Source organism: Notolepis coatsorum (genome assembly GCF_963971535.1).
Source record: "Notolepis coatsorum genome assembly, chromosome: 12".
NCBI classification, from domain to species: domain Eukaryota; kingdom Metazoa; phylum Chordata; class Actinopteri; order Aulopiformes; family Paralepididae; genus Notolepis; species Notolepis coatsorum.
Window position 1 is genome coordinate 11226039 of NC_140176.1, and position 20674 is coordinate 11246712.

The 20674-nt window shown below is 45.2% G+C and overlaps 1 protein-coding gene across 1 annotated transcript in view; it reads right to left on the minus strand.

Moving 5' to 3' along the window:
• myom1b (myomesin 1b) overlaps positions 1-20674 on the minus strand; it is a gene marked incomplete at its 5' end in the record, with an annotated part of 87223 nt that overhangs the window by 34920 nt on the left and 31629 nt on the right. The window contains 7 exons of the mRNA XM_084326431.1: positions 3006-3127; positions 4400-4574; positions 5060-5243; positions 6629-6753; positions 7357-7410; positions 11281-11480; positions 19116-19257. Of these exons, the coding sequence (XP_084182557.1) occupies positions 3006-3127; positions 4400-4574; positions 5060-5243; positions 6629-6753; positions 7357-7410; positions 11281-11480; positions 19116-19257 (1002 nt within the window). The remainder of the gene's footprint in view (positions 1-3005; positions 3128-4399; positions 4575-5059; positions 5244-6628; positions 6754-7356; positions 7411-11280; positions 11481-19115; positions 19258-20674) is intronic.

A 20674-nucleotide genomic window follows, 5' to 3' on the forward strand; every position in this document is an offset into this window, starting at 1 on the left:
TCTCTCTCAGTAACGTTAGCGCTAAGGTCTTTTGTTATGCTCAGCTGCATCTCACTCGTTCTTCTATGGGCATTTAGCTGCCCCCATCATCATGTTTTGTCCCTTAAATTATAAAAGGCAAAGGCATGCTTTGCACATAGATCATCCCACATAGCTTGGTCATAGCAAAATTGTAATTTATAATTTTTTTTATTTTATTGGTCTTTTTCCCCCTCCTTTTTCCTCCGATTTTCTCCAATCCAATGTTAGTCGTTATGCCAATTCCCAATCCCCTTCCTGGTCGCTGCGCACTTACCCCCCACAGTCGGTCTGGGAGAGTGGAGGCTATCACGTGCTTCCTCCGACACGACACACGTCTAGCCAATCAACCGCTTCTTTTCACCTGGCAGCGCGGATTCTCACTGAGAGCGTGTAACGTGTGGAAGGATCACACTACCGCCCTTAGATCCTATCCGTGCTTAGCAGGCGCCCCGACCGAACTGTAGGAGTCGCTGTTTACAACGACCCGGACCCACCTCGCCAGCTTCTCCCACCCTCTAATACTGCCAATTGTATTAGTGTGAACGGCCAGCCAAGCTGGTGACAACCCGGAGCTGTGAGCTGGATTCGAACAGGCGAATCCAGCGTCTCCGGGGTTGGTGACGAACGCAATCTCCGCTACGCCACCTGACCGCCCGCAAAATTGTCATTTTAAACATTCTGTGAAAGCCCTCTATTGACTCTAGACGTAGGAATATAAGCACGGCACCTGGTGGAGACTTCTCTAGTTAGGTTTATAAATGTGTTTTTGTGAAGACAGGATGCATCACTGTGCTAAATATCACTGTTTGTAATAAAAGAGGAGAAGGAATGTCTTGTTGTCGTTACTAAGTGTGTTTCACAAGGGAGAACAGAGCATGCTGCTCAGCACAAAGCCTGTCTCGGAGAAGGAGCCATGTCTCAGGAGGAGTCAGGAAGACATTATGGAGCAGTTGTAGGGACCATGCGGGACGGACATATTAGAACAGTAGATTTTTTTTTTTTTTAATGGTGTATGTTGTACTTGTGATTGTGTTACTAGCAGGTGTATGTTGTACATGTGATTGTGTTACTAGCAGGTGTATGTTGTACATGTGATTGTGTTACTAGCAGGTGTATGTTGTACTTGTGATTGTGTTACTAGCAGGTGTATGTTGTACTTGTGATTGTGTTACTAGCAGCTGGTGTATGTTGTACATGTGATTGTGTTAGTTACTGTAGTTAGTGAATTACACCAGGAAACGTATGTTTCTACAGCCAAATCTTGCTTAATGTACATTATGTTATAGCTGTAAGTAATATTTATGTATTGTATTGAATATATATCATTTATGTTTATGTATTATTATTATTATTATTATTATTATTATTAGTATGTACTTGCTTTTCTGTAAAAGTACGTCTTCAGTGATTCATAGATTGTGTCAATGAGACTTTGAACAGACCAATGTCACTGTGAAGAAGTTAGAACAACCTGCTCGCAGGTGACAGAGTTAAGGACAGTTAAAGAAAGACACACAGAGGCAGATCAAAGGTACATGGGGGGTGGGGGGGGGTGAAAGTGGGTGGGTGGGGGTACCTTTAGCACCGGGTAGGGTGGCCGACACTCGTGCCCAGGACAGGTGAGGGAAGAATGGGGGTGGTACGTGTGACACAGAGGAAACGCAAGGTGGACAGGGTTGTAACCTCCGCTGAGTCGGGTCGCGCGGGACCCAAACTAGAGGAAGTCTACAAGTCCAGACCCTAACGCCACCTTCGGTGGTGCGAGGGGTGGGGGTTGAGGAGGTGGTAGGGAGTGTAGGGCGACAGAGGTGACTCGGCAAGGCGGTGGGTGGGTGGGGAAGACCAGAGCGCAAAAGGATGTGACGAGGTGGTGTAGTGGAATAGGTGCTGATGGTACACAGATTCGAAGACATGTGGATGGGGGAGAGACTAGATGCCCTAATGTGATGGACATACCCAGAATGCCTTGTGGTCCAACAAAGGCAGAGCCATGTGGGGATGCTTGTGTACTACGGTCATAGACCCTCTTTGTGATTGTACCAAATTGTACTAGACCAATACTACTAATTACAATGAGCTACCGTTAACTATTTGCTAACTTAATGGACCATCTGAAAATATTCATATCTGAAGATAAATTGTATAACTTATAATGTTATTATCAGCAGGTTAGGACTAGAAGCATATGATTGAAATCAAGTTATCTACCTAGCCACTAGCATGCTAGTAAAATAGACCCATTTGACTACAGTTAGCAAGCTAACGTTAATGGTGTTAGCTGGACAATGCTACGGTGTACTTTATTTAAATTTATGTTCCTTTTGATACAACACAGCAACGGAACCGGCGTTGCTAACTACAGTCACATTGTTATATTTCACTAGCATGCTAGTGGCTAGCTCTAGTAACAATAATACAATAAACAATAAACAGTAACACAATCACAAAGAGGGTCTATGACTGCAGTACACATGTGTTACATGCATTCCGACAAGTGCTCGATCTTCATCGGACTGCAAGGCATTCTGGGTATGTTCACCCCATTAGGGCATCTAGTCTCTCCCATTTAAATGGACAGGGATATAGAACAATGGCAGCCGGCAACATTTATGCAAATTCTCTGTACAGAGGGCTACTTCTTCCATTGCAAAATCAAGACTAGCAAAATATACAATATCTACACGTCTAGACATTACATGTAGAATCTGTAATGCCGTAAAAAACAGTCATCTAAAGGCAAAACAAACCCCTGATTGAACTTTGTTTATATGTTCTTGTTTTGGTCTGACAAATGGGTTGTAGAGTCGAATAGAGTTGAAACTCACAGTATAATGAGTTACTGGTGTGTGATGCCAAGCGGAGCTCTTTTGCCTAGCGATCGCTGTTTGGTGCCATTGCAGATTCTCCCTTTAATAAGTCATATTGATACTAATAATAAATGCGAACATGGAAGGACGTCCTGAGCCCTCTGTGTCTTTACTCACCGATTGCAGCCTTCACCTCACAAGGCTCAGACTCCGGGGAGTAATCGCTGATCCCAGCCGCGTTAACAGCCCTCACCTTGAACACATAGGTCTCTCCTGTCATCAGGCCGTGACAGATGAACCTGAACACAGGAAGGAAGGAAGGGAGGGAGGGAGGAAGGAAGGAAGGAAGGAAGGAAGGAAGGAAGGAAGGAAGGAAGGAAGGAAGGAAGGAAGGAAGGAAGGAAGGAAGGAAGGAAGGAAGGAAGGAAGGAAGGAAAGAAGGAAGGAAGGAAGGAAGGAAGGAAGGAAGGAAGGAAGGAAGGAAGGAAGGAAGGAAGGAAGGAAGGAAGGGAGGGAGGGAGGGAGGGAGGGAGGGAGGGAGGGAGGGAGGGAGGGAGGGAGGGAGGGAGGGAGGGAGGAAGGAAGGAAGGAAGGAAGGAAGGAAGGAAGGAAGGAAGGAAGTAAAACTCTTTAACATTTACATTGATGTGGGAACTGAATATGTTGTACACCTGCCTCTGGATACACTCCACAAAACACTTTTAACCCTTTCACTACCACACTACAGAAGGTTAACCCTTTCACTACCACACTACAGAAGGTTAACCCTTTCACTACCACACTACAGAGAAGGTTAACCCTTTCACTACCACACTACAGAAGGTTAACCCTTTCACTACCACACTACAGAAGGTTAACCCTTTCACTACCACACTACAGACGGTTAACCCTTGCACTACCACACTACAGACGGTTAACCCTTTCACTACCACACTACAGATGGTTAACCCTTTCACTACCACACTACAGAAGGTTAACCGTTTCACTACCACACTACAGAAGGTTAACCCTTTCACTACCACACTACAGACGCTTAACCCTTTCACTACCATACTACAGACGGTTAACCCTTTCACTACCACACTACGGACGGTTAACCCTTTCACTACCACACTACAGATGGTTAACCCTTTCACTACCACACTACAGAAGGTTAACCGTTTCACTACCACACTACAGAAGGTTAACCCTTTCACTACCACACTACAGACGGTTAACCCTTTCACTACCACACTACAGACGGTTAACCCTTTCACTACCACACTACAGACGGTTAACCCTTTCACTACCACACTACAGAAGGTTAACCCTTTCACTACCACACTACAGAGGGTTAACCCTTTCACTACCACACTGCAGACGGCTAACCCTTTCACTACCACACTACAGAAGGTTAACCCTTTCACTACCACACTACAGACGGTTAACCCTTTCACTACCACACTACAGAAAAAGGGGGGGGGGGGGCCTAAAAAAATATCCAGTATCGGTCGGGTCTAGTTTACAGAGTGCAGTGTCTGTGTAATAGTCCTACATAAGCACCAGTGGGGAGTATTACTTTGAGTATTTACCTGGTACACTTCACAGGCTTGTTGTTGCAGGGCTCCCAGACGTTGCTGCCCACAATACTGGCGTCGATGTAGTAACCCACCAGCTCCTTGGCCTCCAGAGACGCCGCCCAGGACACCACCACCGACGTGTCCGTGTTCCTCGTGGGGACCACGCGGCCCGGGGCAGCGGGGACATCTGGGGGGTTAAAATGTAAACAATGTCAACGTGTTCGGTGTCAAGAAGGACCCCAAGTAAAAAAATATTACACAAACAAAAGTGACGTTTTTCCTTTCCTTTAAAGTGACCTCTTCTCATGTGATTAAAGTGACCTGTGGTGTGTTTGTGTGTGGGAGAGTGCAGATGTGTGGTGTGGTGTGTGTGTGTTCATGTGTGCTTGTGTGTGTAGAGATCAGTGTTCAATGTTCTGATGGCCCAGAAAGTACAGTATGTATATAAATAAAGTTGTGTTGAATTGAAACCACTTAAGTTGTACTGTGCGTGTGTGTATTTGTGTGTCTGAATATATATATATATATATATATATGTGTGTGTGTGTGTGTGTGTGTGTGTGTGTGTGTGTGTGTGTGTGTGTGTGTGTGTGTGTGTGTGTGTGTGTGTGTGTGTGTGTGTGCATGTGTGTGTGTGCATGTGTGTGTGTGTGTGTGTGCGCCACCCCTCACCCAGCTTGTCTCCCACCGTGGTGGCCCCGGTGGGGTCGGAGGGCTCGCCCACGCCGGCGGAGTTGCAGCAGCGTACGCGGAAGCTGTAGGCCTTGCCCTCGGCGAGGTCGAACAGGGCGAAGCGCGGAGACTTCACCGGGATCTCCGTGTTCACCCTCTGCCAGCTGTCGGTGCCCGCGACGCACTGGAACACACCGGGTCATCATATCATTATAGCTTATGTCATACATCATTATATCTCATATCTCATATCATTATATCATTATATCATTATATCTTATGTCATACATCATTATATCTCATATCTCATATCATTATATCATTATATCATTATATCTTATGTCATACATCATTATATCTCATATCTCATATCATTATATCATTATATCTTATGTCATACATCATTATATCATTATATCTCATATCATTATATCATTATATCTTATGTCATACATCATTATATCTCATATCATTATATCATTATATATTATATCATTATATCTTATGTCATACATCATTATATCTCATATCTCATATCATTATATCATTATAGCTTGTCATACATCATTATATCTCATATCATTATATCATTATATATTATATCATTATATCATTATATCTTATGTCATACATCATTATATCATTATATCTCATATCATTATATCATTATATCTTATGTCATACATCATTATATCTCATATCATTATATCATTATATATTATATCATTATATCTTATGTCATACATCATTATATCTCATATCTCATATCATTATATCATTATAGCTTGTCATACATCATTATATCTCATATCATTATATCATTATATATTATATCATTATATCATTATATCTTATGTCATACATCATTATATCATTATATCTCATATCATTATATCATTATATCTTATGTCATACATCATTATATCATTATATCTCATATCATTATATCATTATATCTCATATCATTATATATTATATCATTATATCTTATGTCATACATCATTATATATTATATCATTATACCTTATATCATCCTGTCATATCTTATATCATTATATCTTATGTCATACATCATATATCTCATATCATTATATCTTATATCATTATACCTTATATCATCCTATGTCATGTCATTTTTTCCCCTTTCTTTTATTCTTTACAATTATTATTATTATCATTTAATTTTTTCTTGTTTAAACTGTGGATTGTTTGTTTCTTTGTATATGGTATAAATTATTATTTTGTGTAAATTAGGTTGTACGCCAACCATCAAGTAAATACTTGTTTCGTTTAGGAATAAGGGGCAGGTAACTATAACATTTATTCTTCTTCCTGCTCCTTTTGTCCATGGTATGGTATTTATGATTTTGTAAGAAGAACTCTGATTGTATTGTTTCCATGTGGCAAATAAAACTCTGAATCTGAATCTTATAGTTATATCATTATATTTTATATGATCATATCTTATATCTTATATAATTATATTGTATATCATTATATCATCTTATTATATTATATCTTATCATATAAGATATGATGTGACATAAGGTATGATTTATTATATTGTACCTTTTCCACGTAGTACATGATTCCCTCGCTGCCTTTGTCTCCGGGGGGGTTCCAGCTGAGCACCACGTAGTTCTTGGTGGCTTCAGTCACCTCCAGCTTCTGTGGTCTGCCAGGAACCACCACCTCTGACCGGGTCCAAACACACAAGTGAAGGTTTAACATACCTAGCTGAGACCTCCTCCATCCCTACATCCCGCCCCCGGAGGCTGCGGTCCTCTGACTCCGGTCTCCTCTCCATCCCCACCACCAACACACGCACTGTCGGTCCCAGAGCCTTCTCTGTTGCCGCACCCACCCTCTGGAACTCACTCCCTCCCAAACATCCGTAGTGCTACACATCCCTGCACTCCTTCAAATCCCAACTCAAAACCCACCTCTTCACCAAATTTCTAATCGACTCTGCCTGATTTTCCTTTTTCTTTTCTTTCTTTCTTTCTTTCTTTCTTTCTTTCTTTCTTTCTTTCTTTCTTTCTTTCTTTCTTTCTTTCTTTCTTTCTTTCTTTCTTTCTTTCTTTCTTTCTTTCTTTCCTTTTGATTATTATTATTTTGTTGTTGTTACATTGTTCCCTGTTCCCCTTCCCTTAGCACCCTCGTGTTAAGCGCCTTGGGGTCTCCTGAAAGGCGCTATATAAATTTAAGATATTATTATTATTATTATTTAGCTCCAGTAAGTAGCTGAGACTCAGAATCATAACAGTGTTTCATAAGTATTTTATGAGCTTCCATACCTGCAGGCTCCTCCTCTGTGACGATGATCTGTCCGGTCCAGGGTGCTGAGGCACCTGAGGTGCAGGATGGAAAGATACTATTAGAACTATCTTTAATTCTTCTTTTTATTATTATTATTATTATTATTATTATTATTATTATTATTATTATTATTATTATTATTATTATTATTATTATTATTATTATTATTATTATTATTATTATTATTATTAATTATTATTATTATTAACCAATTCATAAACATACAACCTACAAAATACATCTTGACAATATCATACAAATTCACATGTCAGACATATATATACATATGTAACGGATGTATTTATGGGGGACCCTGATGGAAACAAGACAAACGTCTTTCTCAGGTCTGCATCCCCTTAACAATTGTATGTATTGAGCCGTACTGTATTGTACCCATTCTGCAATCTGTTAAATAAAGTTTTCATTCATTCATTCATTCATTCATTCATTCATGGTACCGTGAAGCACAGTCACGAAGGACTTCAGATGTTGTGACGTGACTGGGGTGAGTAGCGGTGCTCTATGGGTTAAACTCACTCTCACATCCTCAAAAGACACATAGACACGTTACAAAGCAGTGAGTTCACTTCTTGGTATAGCGGTCTGTGCTGTTGCCCGCGGCGTGGGAGACCCGGGTTTCGAATCGAAACTCCCTCGGGGAATCGAAGTTTGAGGTGACGACGTCACAACCGTTACACATACATACATACATACATACATACATACATATACATTTACTGTACATCCACATTACACAATATCTCTGAAGATCATGATATCACGAGATCAAGGGGGAGGTGTTATAATTTTCTCTGAATAACACTTTAAACATTATTTATGACTTTTATATATTTGATATTAACATATTCAAATGAGCTAATATATATACTGTATATATATATATATTTTTTTTTATATATAAGTGCACGTTTGCATGCAATTTTTTTTTATCAGAGTATTGAGTCAGAGTAGACTTCTCTGTTTAAGGCTGTGGCTACATTGATTCATTGTGTCTGTTCGGTTTTTATTCATTTTCAATGAGGAGTATCTGTTTGTTGGACAGAGTTGACGCTGTGTCCGTCTTTGCCAGATTTGTGCGTCAGTTTCTGTAAATGACCAGCTATTTTGTTAAGAAGCTTCACGTCTAACTTGGTGGCAGTATCTACAAGTTAGAAGACTATATATGGGTGATTTGAAGTCCATGGTACAGTAGTGCCTTATAACACAATAACATAATAACAGATCTGACTAGACGACTATGGGGTTGATTATGAAGTCCATGGTAGTGCCTTATAACATAATAATAACATAATAACAGATCTGACTAGAAGACTATAGGGTTGATTATGAAGTCCATGGTAGTGCCTTATAACATAATAATAACATAATAACAGATCTGACTAGCAGACTATAGGGTTGATTATGAAGTCCATGGTAGTGCCTTATAACATAATAATAACATAATAACAGATCTGACTAGCAGACTATAGGGTTGATTATGAAGTCCATGGTAGTGCCTTATAACATAATAATAACATAATAACAGATCTGACTAGAAGACTATGGGTGATTATGAAGTCCATGGTAGTGCCTTATAACATAATAATAACATAATAACAGATCTGACTAGAAGACTATGGGTGATTATGAAGTCCATGGTAGTGCCTTATAACATAATAACATAACAGATCTGACTAGCAGACTATACGGTTGATTATGAAGTCCATGGTAGTGCCTTATAACATAATAACATAATAACAGATCTGACTAGAAGACTATATGGTTGATTATGAAGTCCATGGTAGTGCCTTATAACATAATAACAGATCTGACTAGAAGACTATATGGGTGATTATGAAGTCCATGGTAGTGATTATAACATAATAATAACATAATAACAGATCTGACTAGAAGACTATGGGTGATTATGAAGTCCATGGTAGTGCCTTATAACATAATAATAACATAATAACAGATCTGACTAGAAGACTATAGGGGTGATTATGAAGTCCATGGTAGTGCCTTATAACATAATAATAACATAATAACAGATCTGACTAGAAGACTATAGGGGTGATTATGAAGTCCATGGTAGTGCCTTATAACATAATAACATAATAACAGATCTGACTAGCAGACTATACGGTTGATTATGAAGTCCATGGTAGTGCCTTATAACATAATAACATAATAACAGATCTGACTAGAAGACTATACGGTTGATTATGAAGTCCATGGTAGTGCCTTATAACATAATAACAGATCTGACTAGAAGACTATATGGGTGATTATGAAGTCCATGGTAGTGCCTTATAACATAATAACATAATAACAGATCTGACTAGAAGACTATACGGTTGATTATGAAGTCCATGGTAGTGCCTTATAACATAATAATAACATAATAACAGATCTGACTAGAAGACTATATGGGTGATTATGAAGTCCATGGTAGTGATTATAACATAATAATAACATAATAACAGATCTGACTAGAAGACTATACGGTTGATTATGAAGTCCATGGTAGTGCCTTATAACATAATAACATAATAATAACAGATCTGACTAGAAGACTATATGGGTGATTTGAAGTCCATGGTACAGTAGTGCCTTATAACACAATAACATAATAACAGATCTGACTAGAAGACTATACGGTTGATTATGAAGTCCATGGTAGTGATTATAACATAATAATAACATAATAACAGATCTGACTAGAAGACTATACGGTTGATTATGAAGTCCATGGTAGTGCCTTATAACATAATAATAACATAATAACAGATCTGACTAGAAGACTATATGGGTGATTATGAAGTCCATGGTAGTGCCTTATAACATAATAATAACATAATAACAGATCTGACTAGAAGACTATACGGGTGATTATGAAGTCCATGGTAGTGCCTTATAACATAATAATAACATAATAACAGATCTGACTAGAAGACTATACGGGTGATTATGAAGTCCATGGTAGTGCCTTATAACATAATAATAACATAATAACAGATCTGACTAGAAGACTATACGGGTGATTATGAAGTCCATGGTAGTGCCTTATAACATAATAACAGATCTGACTAGAAGACTATATGGGTGATTATGAAGTCCACGCCTTCATTTCATCTAGATTAGACTACTGCAACTCCCTCTATATAGGCATTAACCAGTCTTCCCTGTCCCGCTTACAACTGGTACAAAACGCTGCTGCCAGACTGTTGACCGGAACCCGCAAGAGAGACCACATCACCCCTGTCCTTGCCTCCCTTCATTGGCTCCCAGTACGCTACAGGATAGATTTTAAGGTTCTCCTATTTGTTTTTAAAGCCCTTAATGGTCACACACCCTCCTACATCTCAGACCTCCTATCCCCCTATTCCAACACCAGGTCCCTCAGGTCAGCCGATCAGAGGCTCCTGACAGTCCGGAGGTCTAACCTCAAGCTCAGGGGGGGGGGCCGTGCCTTTGCTATCGCAGCCCCTGAACTGTGGAACAGCATCCCCACCTCCATTAGGCTCGCCCCCTCGATAGATGCCTTCAAATCGAGGCTCAAAACCCACTTCTACCTACTAGCCTTTCCCGTTCACTGACTCATGCCCTGTTTTTCTATGTGTTTGCCTGTGTGCCCTCCCGTAAAACAGAGTGTGATTGTTGTCTATATGTATCTTGTGTATTTACCCTCTGTACAGCACTTTGGTTGACACGCGTCATGTGAAATGTGCTTTATAAAAAAATTTGATTGATTGATTGATTGATGGTAGTGCCTTATAACATAATAACATAATAACAGATCTGACTAGCAGACTATATGGGTGATTTTAAGTCGGATGGACGGCGGGTAGCAGGGTGTCTCTCCTGGATGTAGAAACAGGTGCCTCTGTAGCCTCCAGTACCTCTCATTCGGTTGCGGTCGGCCGGGTCCATGGCAGCCACAGGCTCAGAGGCGCGGGACGCGTGGCTCATGCCGCTCTTGTTTACGGCGCGCACGCGGAAGGTGTAGGAGCGGCCCTCCACCAGGCCGGTCACCGGGAAACGGGCAAACTTGAAGGGGGTGTCGTTGCACTGGATCCAGTGGGTGGTCCCAACCTCACACCTGAACACGGAGAGGAATAGATACACACAGTGACCAGGACAAAAGTATACTTAATGGAACACGCCAAAAATTTTGGGAAATTAGCTTACCGTCTTCTCCAGAGAGAGAGACAAGAAGATAGATACCAGTCTCCTCTCTGTGCGTTCAGTAGAAAGCTATCTGGCTGCACGTTAGCCTAGCTTAGCACAATGAATGGAAGCGGACAGTGCCGGTTAGCCTTCGGGGGAGAGGTGTTATAGTTGGACAATGCCTAGGCTAACCGACCATGTCCGCTTCCATTCGTTGTGCTAAGCTAGGCTAACGTGCAGCCACTAATTAGCTAATTAATAAACCTGGTGCCCAAACACACAGTGTCCTGCTGCACTGCACCTGTCCCAGAAGCGTCTATGCCAAATACAACGCAGTTCGGTTTCCGGGTTCCTCTGATTGACCCTGCGCTAGCACGCCCCCTTATCCACGCCTGCCGCTACGCCGCGCCAAGCTCCTCTGTGTGTTGCAGCGCGCGGCAGAGCGGCAGAGGTCCCTGTGTGTTTTCGCTTCCTCAATTTATACGCATGGAAGTATTGACTACGGCGTAACGAATCATTAAAGAAATATACCGTTAACTGGAATATGTTGTTTCTTTACACATATGTTGGATTATGTAATTGGTTTGTCATGACAAACCAATAAAATCGCTACTTTACATCAGGGTGAACGCTGTTGGTAACACCACCCACTTCAATGACAGAGCTCTTGACTCAGAGTGGCGTTGCGCGTGATGCGCGACAATATTATAAAATACAATATTATAAAGCACCTAGCAGCACTTAGCACTTTAAACTTACCAGAACTTTAGCACGTGGAGGCGGAAACGGGCTTCGACAGCGACTTTAGAAGCGGCTGATTAAACAAGACTAAAGCGAAATACGAAAGTGAAAGTCAAATCGTCACCACTCATAGCAAATATGAGAGCTCTGTAGCGATTTTATTGCTTTTTCATGACAAACCAATTACATAATCCAATGTGTAAAGAAACAACATATTCCAGTTAACGGTATATTTTTTTAATGATTCGTTACGGCGTAGTCAATACTTCTGTAACTGAGGGGTACAATTCCCTGACTGTATTAATCAAGTATTAGTATCATTAAACTACTACCGTCTTTATGTACATTACTGGCCAATACCGTACACAGGTATATGATGAGAACTTCTCCACAATAACACGGTTTCCACACAAATACTCGTTTAGAATATTTATTACATCAAAAGGTATTATTACATAATATACTTTACTTTAGATTGCTTTGGATGCGCTTATAAGGCAAAGAATGTGCAGGCAAATCAATAATGGAATGTTAGGAATTATCTATGGTACTCAGAGTTACTACCGGTTGTAAGCCAGCAGGGGGAGGCAATGCTCCATGCAAGTCAATGGGTCCACGGAGGCGATATCACCCCTGTGTCAGCGGGGAAAGCAGCCGCTGTAATTCCAGTGTGCAGCAGCGCGGGTGGAAGCCGTGGAGTCTCTGCTCCGACAGAGACGGGCTCGAGTGATGTCCTCACGGGAATGTGTAGATCCCACAGCAGTGGGTGTAGACGGTTCTCTGCTCCAGTAGCCACAGTCAAAGCAATGAAGAATAATCCTGCCGGAAAATGGCTCTGCAATCACCGGTGTAGGTATCCTCCGTGGTGCGCGGTGGTCCACGGTTGAACCTGACGTTACTATCCTATTAGCACGCGGCAATAAGTGCTCTATGTAGACACACAATTACCCACTTCACGTGGTCTTTGACTCGTAATGAAGGCTTACTCGTAGATAACGAACGATACGTTTAACAAACGTAGTAGGATAAACACGACTCTATTTGGGGCAATACGAGCCCTACTCTGCCCACGTTGCGTAGTGGGTGAGAGACGTCGCTTGGATAACTGGAACTGAACGAGACTGAACGGGACAAGGGACTAAGAGGAATTCTACATTTCTTGCGCCCTATTTATATGCACGGTGAACAAATAGTACCATTCGTATTTCGGTAGCCGTATTCCTACGCGGAACCGGGGCTAGTTGGGACATGTTCGTCGGCACTATTGAACTTGACTCAAGGGGCCTGTCTGCTGGCGCCAGGTTCTTGTCCAATGAGAGAATGAACTATTATGGGCTGTAGTAGACTAAAGGGATATTCAGTGTATATGTACAAAGAATATACAAGGGATATCAAACGATATACAAATATTATGCAATATATATCAATCAATAAATATATATATTCGGTTTAATCTGACCCTTTGTAACAGCCGCCCCCTAATTAGTCCCACCTAATTAGCTAAGCAGAGACAGATTAACCGCACTGTCCACTACTCAATGTCCGTTGTGAGGGGTCGGTCAGTTCACAAAGTCATGGGTCATGGTCGTCATTAAGCGAGTCGGGGAGCCTTGGCGACTCGATCAGCCTCACCACGGGTCGGTTGTAGGTCCGCCCTTGGCCGAGCACTTCTGCCACTCTGACCTTTCCGTCGGCACCAGTGGTCACTTTGCTTACGCGGCCGGCCGGCCACGCAGCTCGGGGTAGTGACTGGTCTACGGTCATGACGACTGGACGGGATGAAGGGGGGCTTAGGAGGAAGCGGGCTTGAGACTGCTTTGATCTGTGCCTGGCTGTGCTTTCTCCTCCTCCGTCTGTTTCTCTTGTTTGCTCTGTACCCCATCTGAGGAGGGGCCGGTCCCGGCCGCCCCGTCAAGGAGTCACTTGGGGTGCTGGGTTCGAGGTCAGCTACGTCTGGAGCGCAGCTGAGGGGGGTGGAATTCCGAACTCCCTCTGGTACCCACGGTTCTCTCACGGGCCTCTCGCTTAATGTCAATAGCCTCTGCTGTACGGGGGAGAGGCCGGTGTCGCTCGCCTCTGTGTGTAGGCAGCGTGTAGACGTGGGTTGACTGTCAAGTCCGTAGAGGGGGCCCTGGAGCGTCCATCCCAGTCGGGTCTGAACCGCGACTGGGCATCCTTTGGGTCCGACGTGGGCCGCCTCAATTGGGAGAATGAGGTCCGCATGGTCGGAGCCGATGAGCAGGGTCGGTGTGGCGCCGTCGATAAGCGGTATAGGTAGTTGACGTAGGTGCACATACTTAGCCATCAGCTGTGGGATGGGGTAGGTGTACTGAGACAGGCCTATGTCGTGGCTGGTGAAGACGTTAGTTATACTATACTGCTTCTCGAGCTGGTCCACCGCTGCTATCTTGAAGGAGACCTTTTCACCCTTTATGGTCTTCTGGTCCCTTCTGATGGTGCGTATGGTCATTGTATCTTTGACACCTCGCAGGCCCAACTGGGCTGCTGCGGAAGCGAGGAGGAGAGTCTTTTCAGACCCATCGTCCAGGACGGCGTAAGTGTCCAGGACCTTGTCCTCGTAGCTCAGGAGCACTCTGACCACTTTGAGGAGCACACGGGGGGTCCCGCTATGCTGGTCAATATGGAGCACTCCTGTTGGTTGGTTGCCTTGGACCTTCTGGTGGGCTCTGCACAGTGCCGCGCGGTAAGCGGCGCCCGCCTGGGCCGCCCCTGCGTGGTAAGCGGCGCCCGCCTGGGCTGCCTCACGCCACTGGTCCACTTGGACGGGGTTCAGTGTCTTATATTCGGCGCACTGTGCCAGCCAGTGTCCGCCGTCGCAGTAGGTACAGTAGGGAGCGGTCTGGTGGCTCTTCGGTACTGGTGCCACCGCCTCGGCATGGTACATCACCGCGACGGGCCCACTCTGTTGTCCTGGCTGACGCCTGTTGATGTCATGCAGGACCTCCAAGTGGGTGCCACCGCACCTGCTGCACTTCTTCTTCAAGCGGCACTCAGCTGCTAGGTGGCTGCGCGCGCAGCGGAAGCAGCGGCGGTGGTCCTTGACCCACTGACTCACATCATCCGTGGTCAGCTTCTTGAAATCTTCGCACTGATACAGCCGATGTTCTCCCTCACAGTACTGGCACTCAATCTTCCACTGGTCCTCTTTCGTCGAGGGGGTGTTGTGGTTCTTGTGTGGTACTGATTCGGCTTGGTGCATAACGGTCACCAACCGGCGGTTATCCGTTTGTCCCCGAGGTCCGAGTCTTGGGCTTGGTCCACTCCATACGAACGTGTCGAGTCGTAGGCTACTGACCTCCCTGGCGAGGAACTCAGATAGGTCTAGGAGGGATGCCTCTGGACCGTTGGGGTCGCGGTAGTCTCTCTGCCGCCTGAAGCGCTCTTGTCGGGCGGGAGGGAGCTTCTCTAATATCCTCTCTACGTTAGAGTTAGCGTACAGTTCGTAGATACCCTTTTCCTTTTGGGACCCCAGCATCCCTACCAGGGACTGTACCTTGATAGACAGGTCATCTAGCGCTCTGTTGTCTCTGGCTGGGGGGAGACGGTCAATGTCTCTTATCTCCTGTATCACGTAGTCCCATACGCGTCCATACCGTTGGTCGAGTGCTGCTAGAGCCGCTGTGTATGGGGTAGTAGAGTTGGCATAGGCCAGCGCTATATTGTGCGCTCGGGGCACCTTGAGGTGCTTCAATAGGGTAGCATACTTGTGGCGTTCATCAGCTACATCAACCATCATTGTCTCTAAGCACATCCGTAGCTCTGTGTACTGTGCTCGGTTCTCATGGGTGAAGTCTGGAAACGTCGGTGCGCCAAGGTACGATGCCATGGATGACTGGCACATCGGTGAGCGTTGGGGAAGAGGCCTCCTAGGCGAGTCTCCCCGTGCGTGTCATCTTGGGCTGGTACTTGGTGGGTACCGAAGGTCGGGTACCCAGGTGCTGTCCCTCGGGGCTGGCGGTGCGTCAAACTCACCCGTGAGTTGAGTCGGGGGTTTGTAGCGCAGGGCCTCGGGGCTGACTTCTGGGCTGTACTGGACCTCCTGGTCCAGAGTACGTTGCTGCTGGTCGGGGCTGTACTGGGCCTCCTGGGCCAGAGTACGTTGCTGCTGGTCGGCTTGACATTCCTCCTCTTCCTCCTCCTCTTCCTCTGCTAGGACCTGGAGTCTTCTGTTCAGTCTCTCGGCGTGGTCCGATTCTTCCCGGTTGCTGGGTCTCGTATGGACCGGCTGGGGAGGGGGTTCGGAGACGTGGACAGGATCCTCCTGTTGGCGGGGTCCCGGGTCGCTTCGTCGGGTAGGGGAATGTGTCCTAGACCCATGTCTTGACGATCTCTGAGAGCTCCGTGTGGAGTGAGGGGGTGTCGCCATGGCAACCAGTTTGTCCATCAGCTCCGCCTGCAGCCGGTCGCGCTCTGCCTCGCGCTGGGCATGGGCTGCGTCGCGCGCTGCCTCGCGCTGGGCATTGGCGACGTCGCGCTGCGCATTGGCGCTGGCCTGGGCAGCGTCGCGCTGTGCGTTGGCGGCGTCGCGCTGGACATTTGCGGCGTCGCGCTGGGCATTGGCGGCGGCGTGCTGTGCATTGGCGGCGGCGTGCTGTGCATCGGCGCGGCTTCTCTCAATGTTCTCTTCTGTCTGGAGGCGTCTGGTCTCCAGTCTTATGCGGTCGTCTTCACTCCTTTGTTGCGCCTGGAAGCGCTCTCGCTCGCCTGCAAAATGTTCGCGCTCGCGCGTCTGTTGCGCTTGAAGTCGATCGCGTTCGGTGGAGGCTGCCAGGGTGGCGATGAGTGCTTGCGCCAGCATCTTGTCCGCCGCGCTGGGGGAAGACGCCGTTCGGGGCGATCGGCTCCCGGCAGTACTTGTTGGAGATCCGTTCTCCTGTTGCGCACCGAGGAGATCCATCTCCTGGGTGCGCGTCTCTTCTTGTGGTGGGTCGGGTTCCATCCCGGGAGGGCTTTCTTTATCCTGGAGCGCTCCGGGGACTACCTCGTCGGCGTTGTCGGGGGATAAAGTCGTGTCAGTTCCCTCCTGGTCCCCACCGTGAGCTTGGTCAGTTACATTAGAACCCACTAGGGCCTCTGTGGTCGGGGTAGCCTGGTTGGTAGGGTCGGACATAATTTTACTATCCGCTTTAGTTATTTTATCCGTATCTAATTTCCCTTTAAAGCTAGGTATTGGACTGACAGAGTATTCCTCTAGATAGGGAGGTGGCTGCCGTCTGCGCTGCGGGCGATCTAGCTTAGGAGAACCGTTTGTGGAGTGTTCGTCATCGGCCATGTCAATATTAATATTATATTAATATTACGCTAATTATTATCCGGGGCTCGAAGGACCAATTGTAACTGAGGGGTACAATTCCCTGACTGTATTAATCAAGTATTAGTATCATTAAACTACTACCGTCTTTATGTACATTACTGGCCAATACCGTACACAGGTATATGATGAGAACTTCTCCACAATAACACGGTTTCCACACAAATACTCGTTTAGAATATTTATTACATCAAAAGGTATTATTACATAATATACTTTACTTTAGATTGCTTTGGATGCGCTTATAAGGCAAAGAATGTGCAGGCAAATCAATAATGGAATGTTAGGAATTATCTATGGTACTCAGAGTTACTACCGGTTGTAAGCCAGCAGGGGGAGGCAATGCTCCATGCAAGTCAATGGGTCCACGGAGGCGATATCACCCCTGTGTCAGCGGGGAAAGCAGCCGCTGTAATTCCAGTGTGCAGCAGCGCGGGTGGAAGCCGTGGAGTCTCTGCTCCGACAGAGACGGGCTCGAGTGATGTCCTCACGGGAATGTGTAGATCCCACAGCAGTGGGTGTAGACGATTCTCTGCTCCAGTAGCCACAGTCAAAGCAATGAAGAATAATCCTGCCGGAAAATGGCTCTGCAATCACCGGTGTAGGTATCCTCCGTGGTGCGCGGTGGTCCACGGTTGAACCTGACGTTACTATCCTATTAGCACGCGGCAATAAGTGCTCTATGTAGACACACAATTACCCACTTCACGTGGTCTTTGACTCGTAATGAAGGCTTACTCGTAGATAACGAACGATACGTTTAACAAACGTAGTAGGATAAACACGACTCTATTTGGGGCAATACGAGCCCTACTCTGCCCACGTTGCGTAGTGGGTGAGAGACGTCGCTTGGATAACTGGAACTGAACGAGACTGAACGGGACAAGGGACTAAGAGGAATTCTACATTTCTTGCGCCCTATTTATATGCACGGTGAACAAATAGTACCATTCGTATTTCGGTAGCCGTATTCCTACGCGGAACCGGGGCTAGTTGGGACATGTTCGTCGGCACTATTGAACTTGACTCAAGGGGCCTGTCTGCTGGCGCCAGGTTCTTGTCCAATGAGAGAATGAACTATTATGGGCTGTAGTAGACTAAAGGGATATTCAGTGTATATGTACAAAGAATATACAAGGGATATCAAACGATATACAAATATTATGCAATATATATCAATCAATAAATATATATATTCGGTTTAATCTGACCCTTTGTAACAACTTCCATGCGTATAAATTGAGGAACGGAGAACACACAGGGACCTCTGCCGCTCTGCAACACACAGAGGAGCTTGGCGCGGCGTAGCGGCAGGCGTGGATAAGGGGGCGTGCTAGCGCGGGGTCACGTGGGCGTCGTGGCCAATCAGAGGAACCCGGAAACCGAACTGCGTTGTATTTGGCATAGACGCGTCCCAGAACGAGACAGCAGTAATACTGTGTGTGTGGGACGGACAGCGTACCTTTCTTTAGAAACACACACATGACAACTGACCTGTCCACGAAGTAGCCCAGGACAGAGCTGCCGCGGTCCAGCGACGGCTGCTTCCAGGTCACGATGACGTAGTCCTTGTTGGCGTCCCGACAGCACACGTCCAGCGGGGCCCCAGGAGCCCCCGCCACCTCGCCCTCAGCATCTAAAAGGGGGAAAAAAAGTGAAACTTTATTTGTATAGCGGCGCCCTTCTCAGCACGAGTGCACAGAGTGCTTCACAGCATTTTAGCATTTTAGTAAAAATACAAGAAGAAACACGTGAAGAGAAAAATAAAACATTAAAATTAGCTAAAACAACAGAATAGACAACAAAAAGCTAAATAAAGCTAAATAAAATACATAAACAGGAAGAAATCTAACCATGACAACACCATCTAACCACGACAACACCATCTAACCACGACAACACCATCTAACCACGACAACACCATCTAACCACGACAACACCATCTAACCACGACAACACCATCTAACCATGACAACACCATCTAACCACGACAACACCATCTAACCATGACAACCCCATCGACAGTAAAGCAGCATCTAACCACGACAACACCATCTAACCACGACGACACCATCTAACCACGACGACACCATCTAACCACAACGACACCATCTAACCACGACGACACCACCGACAGTAAAGCAGCAATCTGCTCTCTGTCCACCTGGGTAGTTATTTCTCACTTTCTTTATTTCTCTCACAAACAAAAGTACACAATCACACTTCTCACCCTGTGTCACTAAACATTCCATTTGTCTTTACATTTCACCTGAAGCAATGCAATGAATGTGTTAAATCCATGGATTAGGCCAGTAGGAGGCCCCCTAGGGGCCAGCAAGTGTTATGGGCTCCCCCCCCCCCCCCCCCCCTGGCCCTCAGGGGACAGACATAGCGGTCAGCTTCTTTCCCCAGGCCATCAGAACACTGAACACTAATCTCTCCACACGCACACACACACACACACACACACACACACACACACACACACACACACACACACACACACACACACACACACACACACACACACACACACACACACACACACACACACACACACACACACACACACACACACACACACACACACACACACACACACACACACACACACACACACACACACACACACACACACACACACACACACACACACACACACACACACACACACACACACACACACACACACACACACACCCTCACTTACACTCTATCACACACCCCACACACAAATACACTACAAAAAGGTAACTTTAAAAAACAGATCTGTATATTTGTATATTATTGTATATATTACTCATTGCCTTTATTCTTAAGCTTAGCATTGTATTTTTATTCTTATTCTTGAATCTAACTAGAGGGCACCGGGGGGTCATGCTCCCCCAGGAAGAAGATTCTTCTAAAAAGTTCTGGAATGCTAATCTCTAGTGCCTTTTGATGAAGGAAATCTGACAAAAACAGGCCTCTGTACTTGAACCAGTTGCTGGGGCCCCTTTCAATTAACACTGTGCTTACATGAGCACATTATTCCAGTTGAAATGAGTGAGATG